We start from the raw sequence: 13145 nt of genomic DNA on the forward strand, positions 1-13145 counted from the left end.
CCACATATGTGTATGCTCTTGGGCAAATTATTTAATCACTCTAATCTTTGGCTTACTCTCCTGAAAATAGTGCTAATACCAACCACATGGTGGTGTTGTGAGGATTAAATATGTATAATAATAGCTATAGGCCTTGGGGTAAGTGTTTTATATATATTTTATATGCATTTCTATTCTTATATATATATATATTCTCCTTTAATCCTTTTAGTAACTCTCTGGGATTGTTCTTAGTATTTCTACACTAAAGGAAGGGAAGCTTAGAGGTTAAATGACTTGCCCAAGGTCTACAATAAGTATGGAGGCTGAATTTAAATCGACATCTAACTAATTTTCCAGCTTGTGTTTTATAACATAATGAATCACAACCAATACTTATCCAGCCCCTGGCACATAATAGGTGCTGGGAAGAGCTAGTTATTTACATTGTTACCATAGTAATAAAAAAAATCAAAAGGAGGAGACAAAAGAAACAGAAGAAAACTTAGAGTCAATGTCCTTAGGCTCAATACCTAATTGTCCTGATTTACATTGGATGTCTGAGCACTGGTTTATTTTTCTGGTTCTCTTAAGATAGTCACCAAAATTTTTACATAATACAATTTCTCTCTATGATGCTATAAAGGTTTTTTTTAAGGCCCTACAAGATCCTTTAAAGATATAAACTACTGTATAGAACCCAGGCATTTTAATTTTGAAGAATATTCATAACAAACTTTAAATAAACCAACTTTAAGCAAATTTCCATAGGCTTCATACCTGGATTTTCAAATGGGTGCCAGAAACTGAGTCAGTAAATTCTGAAAGTCTTTAAGTGACCAACTAGGAAGAAAATGCAGTTTTTATTTAGCTTTATGTAAACACACAGATACCCTCCTGTATGCACATGGCAACACACACCTTACTACTACTTTCATTCTCTGTTTGAAAAGAGCAAGGAGCAGCACATTCCTAAATTAATTTGCTGGTATTAAAGCAGGAGGAAAGTAATTTTGTGAAGCTCAACTTTAAATTGAAATGTTAAGTTCCAAAATCTAGGGGTGTTTCTTTTTAAAATTCACCCTGGAAAAAATTCTTTTTATGTTTCCAGTTCTTTTAGATCAGCCTGAGATATGGGGTTCAGGCCAACCAATAAATCCAAGCACCGAGTCGCCAAAGTTAACAAGGCATTTTCCCACTGGAAGTAAGTTATGTGCCTGCTCTGTCTGGAAAAATAAGTGACTCATTTTACTGTCTGTCTGCATAGTGAAATTAGGCAACTCTTACAAAGTCTACGTAAGCAACATTTGGACTTTATAATATTCAGAAGAGATGTTATTCTAACAGGCTTTAGAGTTAAAGGGACCAAGGCAAGTTGTCAAGGCAGGCATAACATAAACAAAGTAAAATTACTAACTTTGGATCATAGTCTCTTCTGACATTCCATAAACTCATTCATTCATTCAGTCATTCATTTAGTCATTTTATTCAGTATGTATATCTAAGAGTGAAAAACAAGTGAACTAAAGAACCTACTATGCTCCAGGCATGGGCTATCACATAACACAGAGGTATCACACAGCACCAAGTCAGATGTGGTTTCCGGTAGTCCTACAGAACAACTGAGGCTGCAAAGGACAGAAAAGACACATTGGGAGGAAAGAATGAAGAGCAAAAAACAATGCTATATGATAGAGAGAAGCTGAAACAAGAAATTTTTGCAAATTTACCTCAAAGCAGGGTCATTGGCCCATCTTGTTCCAGTGTGCCCCTTCCCCACTCCAGGTGGTTGGGGAAGGAGGTTCTGAAGATCTTTATAGCCCTTAACCTGCAGTGGGTTGGGATATTTGGGCTGAATGGATTGCTCATTCAGTCAACCCACCTGTGTGATGGCTTTATTGAGTTCTCATTTTAGTGCACTTACCACAGCAGATATGCATGTGGAAAGTACTGCTTAAAAATTTCATAGGAGGAAGATTGGATCTCAGAGAAAGGTGTTTGGGGGTAGAGCGGGGGATACGGAGGGTATTTTTTACTCTGTGAGACTCACATACAGACCAATTAATACTTTTTCTAGTTTAGCATCCCCACGGCTCTGGCTTGTGGTGCCTAAATATAATCATAGGAATTAACTAAGGAATTCTTAAACAATGGCCCAAGAGCCTATTTGTTGAAATGTTGCTTTAAAACTATGTGATCCAGTCTTTCCAAGGATATTTCCTTCATGAAATAAGAAAAAACATCAACAACTTTTTATAACTTGAAGTTTCAAAGATGTGTTTTCAAAAGATGAGAATACCAGTGGCATGATTTTGAGTGTTTCTCCATGCTGCTGGGAAACAGCCAGTGAAAAGGCTCTCACTTCCTTAAAAAGCTTTCTTTACCTAGCAAACACTTTCTACATGCTAAGAAACTACACATATGAAGTATTTATGTAAATAACACTGATTTGAACTCCAACTATTGGTATTTTATAGTTTTATGACTTTTATGTGCTGGGTTCATACTTAGCAGAGGCAATGGTGTATTTGATATGAAATGTATAATCCTGCTGATTTTGAGGTTGCAACATAAGTTTGCTGTTTTAGGTTATTAGGCTTTTATGGTATTTTACTTGTTTTGTGATATTTTGTTGACTGTGACCTCAATTTTTTTTTTGCGGAGATATGGAAAAACAGTATCAATTTGAGATGTACTTCTCAGAAGTTCATAACTAAGAACTACTTATTCCTGGACTTCAGAAGGATAGTGCTTACTCATGCCTGCTGTATAGAAGGACAGGACACTCTCTAAAAATAATTAAAGTTGATTGGGGAGAAATGACAGAAGGGGGCACTCTTTAATGCATGCTAGTAGAGGGTACTGGCGAAAGTTCTCCAGCTAGTGCCCAGCTAACCCAGTCTGCTTTTAGGTTATAAAATATTGGACCACATTCAGATTCACAAATGAACTTGGGGTTGTATATGAGATAAGTATAAACTCTTTGGATATACTAAATATGGCCAGTGATTTTAAAAAACACTCATTTAAAGAAAGAATATGCAGCTTGACTAGGTGGTGGCACAGTAGAGTACCCAGGTTTGAACCCCAAGGTTGCCAGCTTGAGCATGAGCTCACCAGCTTGAGTGTGACGTCATCAGCTTGAGCATGGAATCATAGACATGACTCCATGATCGCTGACTTGAGCCCAAAGGTCACTGGCTTGAAACCCAAGGTCACTGGCTTGAGCTCAAGGTCGCTGGCTTGAGCAAGAGGTCACTGGCTCAGCTGGAACCCCCAGGTCATGGCACATATAAGAAAGCAATCAATGAACAACTAAGGTGCCACAACCATGAGTTGATGCTTCTCATCTCTCTGTTTTCCAGTCTTTCTCTCTTTCTCTTCCTCACTAAAAAAATAAAAATAAAGATTATGTTAAAAAATATATACCTGTTGAGGCCCTGGCCGGTTGGCTCGGTGGTAGAGCATCGGCCTGGCGTGCGGAAGTCCCGGGTTCGATTCCCGGCCAGGGCACACAGGAGAAGTGCCCATCTGCTTCTCCACCCCTCCCCCTCTCCTTCCTCTCTGTCTCTCCCTTCCCCTCTGGCAGCCAAAGCTCCACTGGAGCAAAAGATGGCCCGGGCGCTGGGGATGGCTCCTTGGCCTCTGCCCCAGGCGCTAGAGTGGCTCTGGTTGCAACAGAGTGATGCCCTGGATGGGCAGAGCATCGCCCCCTGGTGGGTGTGCCGGGTGGATCCCGGTCAGGCGCATGCAGGAGTCTGTCTGACTGCTTCCCCATTTCCAGCTTCAGAAAAATACAATATATATACACACACACACACACACACACACACCTGTTTAAACAGTAATTAATTCCTACCTTTGCTTACAAAACAAGTCCAGTTTAGAAGGGTTGGGGTCAAAATACAACACTTTTTCTATTTTCAGGGAATTTTTTAGCTGTAATTTTTACCAAAGTAATGTGTTAATTTTTCATTCACCCAAATCATTTTGCTTCAAACATTCAAAAATTTCAGCCATTTAAGTTAGAGAAATCTTTCCAGACTCACTCCATATAAAGCCATGTGATCCAGTCTTCCCAAAGACTGGATATAATATCCTGACTATATTAAAAAACCTCTCATCTGAGTCCCCACCCAGGCTGTTCTCATTTCCTTGATCACAGCCTGGATTGTGACTGTGTGTTAACACGATACTCAATAACTCAGTCATAAATTCCTGAGGGCAGTAGCTCCTTTTATTCAACCCAAGTACCTAGTTCCTACTACAGGATGTAGGAGGTTTGTCAAATAAAGTAATAAAGAAATATTATTATGGTTATCTGACATTCTTTTGGAAAATTCTTATTATCATAAAGTAGAAGAATCTAAATGGGTCCTGCATTAGTTTCTTAGCTTTGAATTAAAAATAAATAGACCATTAATGGCTATTCTTATTCTAAGAGCAGGAATATAAATGAAAGCCTAAATCCTGCTTCTCCACAAAACATTGTTAACTCAAGAAGAAAGCAATCAGTAATGCTTGGCTTCTCATCTCTTTGCAGCACCTCCACCACTGCCTCCAAAAAATGTACCAGCCACCCCACCCCGAACAGGCTCCCCCCTCATGGTTGGACCAGGTAAGCTTGTGTTTTTCTGTTCTTGGATCATGTAGCAAGCAGAAGAGTATTCCTGGATCTCAAAGTGCCCAGAATGTGTTGGAAGCTGTGGACTATAGACTAAACATGAAAATGTTTGCATTTAGTTTTACTTCCATTACAATCTACCATGAAGACTTATTTTTAAAAATCACTCTCAAGTTTCACAAAAATATTCACTTTCTCAACTAATTTTTCCTCTGCAGATTTATTGCTGAATGAGAGCCACATTTATGTGTAAAATGAAAGAAAAAATATGAATAGTGAAAACCATTGTTTACTTGACCTGTAACTTCATTGGATCTCATTTTAACAATATACAAATTAATAGTCTGAAGACACAGTATGCAATTTTCCAATAATAGATAAATTTTTTGCCAGAATTAAAACTGTTTAGTCCATAAAGATATAAAATGGTTCCCAGGACGTGCAGCATACTGGTAAGCTCAAGAGATGAGAAATTTTTTTCCTAGTAATCGTAAAAGTGTTTATTATCCCATGGCAAAAAGATGTGTAAAGATGATGAAATATAGCAAGCAATTGCTGCACCCTTCAAACAGATAAGAAAAGGCACATATCTTTATCTTCTATTGAAATCAATACTCCATATTCATACAATTTATAACCTGCCTAGTTTTGGGGGGCTAGCAAGTCAAAAGCAGAAACAGTTATTTTATGTGTCTGAGCCTTTTGAATGCAGTTCTTGATCACCTTTGGAATTTCATTGGAGCTTCATCTTTTGCTATATTATGCAGCCTAGTGAGTCTGATAGCTACAGAGGGGGGTATTTATCAACAAACGCAAGACATAGTCATTTATGAAATTTATATTGACTCATACCCAACAGGGAGTCATCCAGAGTGTCATAGGTAAAGGTGTTTTTAAGTTCAAATCATTTGGGCCCCCTTGTTTCTCCATAAATATGTCAGATATAAATATATAAATAAATCTAACAGTGATAAAATTATAAATATTGTGAGCCATGCAAACTGCTACCCTATTTATCTGTAGCCCTGGAACCTTAAATGCTAATTCCTTTTAAATGTGAAATATGGAAGTACTGAGCTCATTCTTGTAGCCAAAGGGTTATTTAAAGGTAAACGGGCTTCTGCTCATGACTTGCAATTATTTAGGTAACAATTTCTAATATGAATAACCTCAGTTTTTGAAAAGTATACTTTCTCACACTGCAGTTGTTATCAAATCTTTACTGCCAAGCTACAGAAGGAAGTTTTTAATTATTTTCTCATATTATTGATAAGAATAAAAAACAATAGCTAATGCTAATGTTTAAACCAAACATAATTTTCTGCTTCATGATCAGATAGATATATATCACAGTTTTGCCTCTGATATTAACCAATTAGACTTGACAATAACAGAAATTATACAAATGTGGGTATTTTTTTTATAATTTCCTTTCCTGTTAAACAGGTGTATATATATATATGTATGTAATACTTCTAATAAGTAGTATTTGTTTTCTCAATAACTTATTTGTGTATTGTGTGTGAAGCGTATATGTGTATGTAAATATACACGTGAAGATATCCCTTTAAATAATTTTTATATTGTGTTTCTGGTGTGTTCAAGGTGGAAGATACAGAGCTAATTATGATATGCTATTTTTTAAAAATTAACAGATATTATAGTTAGTTTGACCAAACATTGTCATTTAATATACTAGAGTATTTTTCAATTATGGGGTGATTTTCAACTGCCTTTTTAAAAAAAAATCATATTATATGTATTTCAGTAGGCCAGCTTTTACCTCTCTTTCGGACTTTGCCATTCCTGAGCCCGTACTTCTCAGTGACCCTAGCACTACCTTCTCAAAATGATCACACTCTGCACTCTTCTGAGCAGCCCTCAAGAGCAGTAGCATGCTCAGCACTATCGATAATGGTAAAAGCAGCTAGCTGGGGTAGCCCTGCAGAAGGGGTGATACTCGCATAAAAAGATGGTGCTCACAATCCAGAGGCAGGAAACGCCCTCTTCCCCTCCCCTTCATTCAGCTCCGATCAAGATATTTTTATATCAGGAAGTACGCCCAGGAAGGGACCTTGAAGGGTAGTCGGTTTACCAGGCTTTGCCTTACCCCACCCACCCCACTTTCCACACAAATAGTATTAACAAAGTCAATTAAAGTTTAAAATCAACTACTTTAACTACAGGAAATGACCAGTCAGCCACAGAGGTCAAACTTGAAAAACTACCATCAATCAATGACTTGGACAGCATTTTTGGCCCAGTGTTGTCCCCCAAGTCTGTTGCTGTTAATGCTGAAGAGAAGTGGGTCCATTTTTCTGATACGTCCCCGGAACATGTCACTCCAGAGTTGACTCCAAGGGAAAAGGTGGTGTCCCCATCAGCTGCATCAGACAGCCCTGATGACACCCCGTCTCTGGGCCCCCCGAGCCCTCCAGGGCCCCCTGGTCTTCCTCGAAATATACCTTCGCCGCTCAATTTAGAAGAAGTCCAGAAGAAAGTCGCTGAGCAGAGCTTCATTAAAGATGATTACTTAGAAACAATCTCATCTCCTAAAGATTTTGGGTTGGGACAGAGAGCAACTCCGCCTCCCCCACCACCACCCACCTACAGAACTGTGGTTTCGTCCCCTGGACCTGGCTCGGGCAGTGGTACAGGGACCACCAGTGGTACGTCTTACTGTTTGAGTGTGCTTCGTGTGACCAGGAATGGCCCGTGGCTGCTGCAGTCTGAGCAACACCCTCCTCCTGCCTGGCAGTTGGCTTTAGAGCTTCACTCATCCCCTCTGCTCTGGGTGTGCTGTGGCCCTGTGGCATGTCCTAGTCCATCAGATGCTCACAGTCATAGTGCAAAGTCTGTGGATGTGTCCTGCTCTCCCAGCCCTTAGGAAGTGTATGTCTGTTTTAAACAAAGCTTTGATGCCGTTGTTTGAAATTCAGGAAAATTCTAGAAAGATTATATAGCCGGTAAATTTTATGTTAAATGTCTGATTTCCTTGTCAGATGTCTCCACAAGGGCCCTAGTTTTTTGTTTTTTGTTTTTGTCGGTTTGTTTTGCTTCTTTTGTTTTAAGCTTTACTGAGGCATAACTGACAAATAAAATTGTCAGACACTTAAAGTGCACGTGATGATTCGATATACCTGTATATTATAAAACGATTCCCTACATCAAGTTAATTAACACATCTATCACTTCACCTGTTTACTTTTTATTTGTTCCTTTTTTTTATTTTTTTGGTAAGGAGGAATAAGAATTTTTAAGTTCTACTCTCTTGGCAAATCTCAGCTATACAATACAGTGTTATCAGTTATGCAATATGGTTGCCAGGTTATACATGATATCCTCAGACCTTTTTTATCTTATAATTAAAAGTTTATATTTCTTTTCCCCAAGAGGCCTAGTTTTTTGTAAGTCAATGTGAGTTTTCTACTTCTACTTTTTTCTTTTTTTTTCTTTTTGTGAGGAAAAAACCATATTAATCTCTCTAATTTACATCAGTAAAAAAAAAGTTTGTAAAGAACATTTATGGGACAGCAAAAAGAAGATGCCTCACTGCATCCCCAGCCTAACCACGTGGCCACTAAAGACAAATTATTCTCTGATTTCATTTTGACATGCTCATCAGCCTAGAATGTCGGCTTCAAGTGTGGTTACAGGTGATGGGAAAGTCCATTAGAAATGCATGTTTTGGAATGGTATTTGCAAATGTTCACACTGAATCTGATTTTTTGAAGATTTTTTTATTTTAAAGTTTCATTTGGGGTTCTTAAATATGGAAGAATGGGAATACCTGCCTTGCATACCAAAGAAAGATTAATGTTTTTCTTACTGCAACTTCTTCTATATTGTCTATTCTGCCAGTGTGCACACGTCTGTCTGGCAGGGCCTCCAGGGCCTGTGGTGCACTTGAGCACCTTCTTGGAGGTGCCAGGTTGATGTTTTTCATTTGCTTTGAAAAGAGATCCCAAGCTTAAGTTATTTAGATCTCTCTAGTAAGAGAGAGAAAGATATTGGTCTGTCTCCCCTCTAATCGTCCGTCATCATTGCTGCCTCTTTCATTCATTTAGTGCTTGTTCTGTTTGTGCAGCTTCCTCTGCGTTGTAAAATGAGAGCATCCAAGCTGCTCAGGGGCGGGCTGGAGAGTCACCTGTACCGCACACAAAATCAACATTGTATATCATTAATTGCACTCCCTGTGCCCTCCTCCACTAACAAAGGAAAGCTATGCAATACTCAAATAAGTTTGGGAAATGTGTCAAAATAAAATCAGCAGATTTTTGTTTTTACCATAGGATGTTTGAGAGTCTTTACTTTGCCAATAATAGCAACAGCTATAGTTATTTTATTTGTTTGGTTTTTGTTGTTTTGTGTGTGTGTGTGTGTGTGTGTGAGAGAGAGAGAGAGAGAGAGAGAGAGAGAGAGAGAGAAACAGAGACAGAGAGAGGGACAGATAGGGTCAGACAGGAAGGGAGATATGAGAAGCATCAATTCTTTGTTGCAGCACCTTAATTGTTCATTGATTGCTTTCTCATATGTGCCTTGACCAGGGGGCTACAGCAGACCAAGTGACCCCTTGCTCAAGCCAGCAACCTTTGGGCTCAAGCCAGTGGGGTCACTTTGCACCATGGGGTCATGTCTATGATCCCACACTCAAGCCAGTGACCCCACGCTCAAACTGGTGAGCCTGCACTCAAGCTGGTGACCTTGAGGTTTTGAACCTGGGTCCTCTGCATCCCAGTCCGACACTCTATCCACTGCGCCACCACCTGGTCAGGCAACAGCTATAGTTTCTTATCCTGGCACCATGCTAAGTGCTTTCTGCCTACTATTTTGTCTTCACAACAACCCCTTGTAGTGGATACTCTTATTTCCCTCATTTTACGGATGAGAAAACTAAGGCTCAGGGATATCCAGTAATTTGCCTAGGTGTTTACTCACCTGGCAGTGATAGATTTGGGATTCACACTCAGGTTTGTCTAATCCTGAACCTGTATTTGTAACCACTGTTGTCTACCGGCACTCTTCTAAGGTTTAGTTACAAAATATCCCAAACGTATTTGACAACTGACACCCAGCTGTACTGCTCTGCAACATCAGCAAGATCACTGATATTCTCTCAAAACATACTCCTCAGTGCCCTCTATACTCTTAGAAGTTAGAGCAGCCACCTTCATCTTTCATCTTCTGTTGCTTTTTTAGGTCTCTTACTTCTCTGTAAAGATAATGAAGGATCCCTAGGTAAAGCCTGCAGTTTAGACCTCAAACCCAAAGAAGTTGGCGGACCATTGTCAAAGAGGGGCTTATCTCTGTTGTCCTCCATGGGGCTCTCTTTCCTGGGCCAGGCTCCCAGTCTTCCGAAAGGGCTTTACAGGGAATAATGCCCTCTCTGCAGTGCAGGCTACTAAGCTTTTGTGGGGGGAGGGAAGACAGGGAAGCTTTGTTTCATTTGTGTTGCCTCCACCACCTTCCATAAGGCTCTGGGAGATGTTTGTTTAATTGAATTGGTCACTGATACAATGAGTGGAGAAAGGAGTCTTGGCTTTCTTTCTGGAACCTTTGGGAGTTTTGTTGTTGTTTTAGTGTTTAGCTTCCATAGCCTTATTTGAAATTACTTTAAAATGTTGCCAGTAAACACTATTGATTCTTAATAATTGAGCTGGAAAAAACTTTACTTTGCTAGTATTAAAGGATTAAATTTCTAAGTGGAAGATTGAACTGGGCCAGTGAAGCTCATGAATAAATGAAACTTTGCACCATTATCTCCTTAATTAAGTCCCAGTTCATTTGCTGCTTAATGTTTAATTGATGGAATACACACAGACTGGCAGAAATGTAAATTTAGGATTACAATAGAATAAGGCCTTGTGTTTTAAAAATTAGTGATGCTTCTCACTTCCTGTTTTTTTTTTAAATTTCATTTTTTTTTATTTTTAGAGAGAGAAGAAGGGGAGAGAGAGAGAGAGAGAGAGAGAGAGAGAGAAAGAGAGAGAGATATGAAAACATTATCTGTTCTTTATGTGCCCTGACCAGGAATTGAACCAGCAACTTCCATGCACTGGGACATGTTGCTCTAACAAACCAAGCTATCCGGCCAGGGCTCACTCCTCGCTTTTTATAACAACCTAATAAGACTAACTTTTTCTGTAGTTCTCAAACGGTATTTAATTGAATACCATTATATTCACTTTTTTAAATTTCATTCAAAGCAAAGTAACTGTCATCATCCACCAACTTTAGGCAGTTCTCACATGTTTATAAATCAAAAGTGTTACCTGCTATTGAAAAATAGTTGGTAGTTAAGAATTTTGCTCCAAGAAGTTAAATTTCCTTATGGCAAAAGTTAAAAATACCAAATAGTGATGGACAGAGACTTGACTTGGGGTAATGAACATACAATACAGTGTACAGGTGACGTGCTGTAGAATTGTGCACACATAGCTTTACCAGAATGTAGACTCCGATTCTTGACAAAGGCTCTCTCTTCCATGTGGGTTGTATACCAAAGGATGGGAAGGAGAAAGAGTCTCATTAGCCTGCAGGAAGTTTGGAGGCCAGAGAAAGAGAGGTGTTAGTAAAGATAGGATATTCTTCTGTGCAATATTTTCCAACTTGGGATGCTGAAGTAATACTGAATGATGTTATATACAGACACCTTCACATTCACATGTACACACATCCATAAGCAAATGAGTTTCAGTTACCTGGGTTTGAATTAGCCAAATGTGTTTCCTAACTGCAAGTCTGTTTAAAGCAACAATGTTCAATATGGAAACCACCAGCCACATATGGCTATTTTATGTAGATGCAGTAGGCAAAATTCAGTGTTCAGTGACCACATGCGGTTAGTGTCTGTCTCACTGGACAGCACTCATTCTAGAACATTTTCATCATTGTAGAAAGTTCCATTGGACAGTAATGTTTTAGGGCTTCTCATGTGTTGGCCACCAGCCTTCCGTTTTTGTACCATTTTCTAGTTTAGTAAACACTTTCATAAGCATTTTCCATTTTGATTGTTACAACTACCTTATAAACTAGAAACATTTTATTTTTTAAAACGCAAAGCTGAGGTTCAGAGAGGTTAAGATCCCATAGTTAATAAGAGGCAGGCAGGGCCAGAACTCAGATCAACTGTCTTTTCACCCAATTTTGTTTTGTTTTTTGTTTGTTTGTTTGTTTGTTTTGGTGAGAGAGACACAGATAGGGACAGACAGGGACAGACAGACAGAAAGAGAGAGAGATGAGAAGCATCAATTCTTCATTGCTGCACCTTAGTTGTTCATTGATTACTTTCTCATATGTGCCTTGACTGGAGAGGGGGGTGGCTACAGTAGTAACCTTGGGCATCAAGCCAGTGACCTTTAGGCTCATGTCTCTGATTCCACACTCAAGCCAATGACCCTGCGCTCAAGCTAGTGAGCCCATGCTCAAGCCAAATGAGCCTGCTTGAAGCCGACAACCTTGGCTTTCAAACCTGGGTCCTCAGCATCCCAGGCCAATATTCTTTCCACAGCTGACCACATGTGTCAGCCTCATACAGTTTTTTTTAATATTTCTCTGTGCCGTGATGATAATCCCTTCCCACTTTCCCAAGCGTTACTGAAAGTGGTCTTTAAAATCTCCCTCCTGGAACTGGAACATGTGGGAAAGGATAAGCAGCTGACCTCTTCCTCAGATTGATTCAGACTATTTCTTGGAAATAGACCCAGGGATAGACATTTTAAACCATCCTTATGCATGATTTTCCAGCAAAATAATACCCTCCAAAAGCCCTAGGAAACTCCTGACAAAGGCTTTGTTGTATAAGTTTGTTTCTCATCTCTTTGCTATCATTTCTGTTTTCTGAAAATATCCTACGTGTAAACCTATTAACTTGAAAGAAAACTTTGTAGGGAGACCTGTCAAAACCTACCCCACTTTTTAGTTCAAGAGAAGATTAGCTAAAAGGACTAAGAATATTTATATTGAGGCCCTGGCCTGTTGGCTCAGTGGTAGAGTGTCGGCCTGGCATGCGGCGGACCCGGGTTCGATTCCCAGCCAGGGCACATAGGAGAAGCGCCCATTTGCTTCTCCACCCCCCCCCCTCCTTCCTCTCTGTCTCTCTCTTCCCCTCCCGCAGCCAAGGCTCCATTGGAGCAAAGATGGCCCCGGGCACTGGGGATGGCTCCTTGGCCTCTGCCCCAGGTGCTAGAGTGGCTCTGGTCGCGACAGAGCGACGCCCTGGAGGGGCAGAGCATCGCCCCCTGGTGGGCAGAGCGTCGCCCCCTGGTGGGCGTGCCGGGTGGATCCCGGTCGGGTGCATGCGGGAGTCTGTCTGACTGTCTCTCCCCGTTTCCAGCTTCAGAAAAAAAAAAAAGAATATTTATATTGAGAGAAGTATATACAAGCTGCCCATTCAAAAACAGGGCCAGGCTTTATGCTAGATGTAGAACTCCACAGTCCACCTTAAAGCTACAAGCCATTGCATTTGAGTTTGGACTTAGGAGTTAAATAGATCATTTGAATTGTGTGACCTTGAGCAAGTTACTGAATATTTCTGAGCTTC

General features: G+C 39.9%; 1 protein-coding gene across 17 annotated transcripts in view; it reads left to right on the forward strand.

Moving 5' to 3' along the window:
* The window catches only part of SGIP1 (SH3GL interacting endocytic adaptor 1), a 223780-nt gene that overhangs the window by 153416 nt on the left and 57219 nt on the right, over positions 1–13145 (forward strand). For 8 of the 17 annotated variants that reach the window (XM_066376506.1, XM_066376505.1, XM_066376507.1 and 5 more), the window contains 3 exons: positions 1091–1183; positions 4523–4597; positions 6790–7272. In XM_066376506.1, coding sequence (XP_066232603.1) covers positions 1091–1183; positions 4523–4597; positions 6790–7272 — 651 coding nt within the window. The remainder of the gene's footprint in view (positions 1–1090; positions 1184–4522; positions 4598–6789; positions 7273–13145) is intronic. The other 9 variants (XM_066376513.1, XM_066376514.1, XM_066376516.1 and 6 more) reach the window with 3 other exon arrangements.

Source organism: Saccopteryx leptura, chromosome 3, assembly GCF_036850995.1.
Source record: "Saccopteryx leptura isolate mSacLep1 chromosome 3, mSacLep1_pri_phased_curated, whole genome shotgun sequence".
Taxonomy (NCBI): Eukaryota; Metazoa; Chordata; class Mammalia; order Chiroptera; family Emballonuridae; genus Saccopteryx; species Saccopteryx leptura.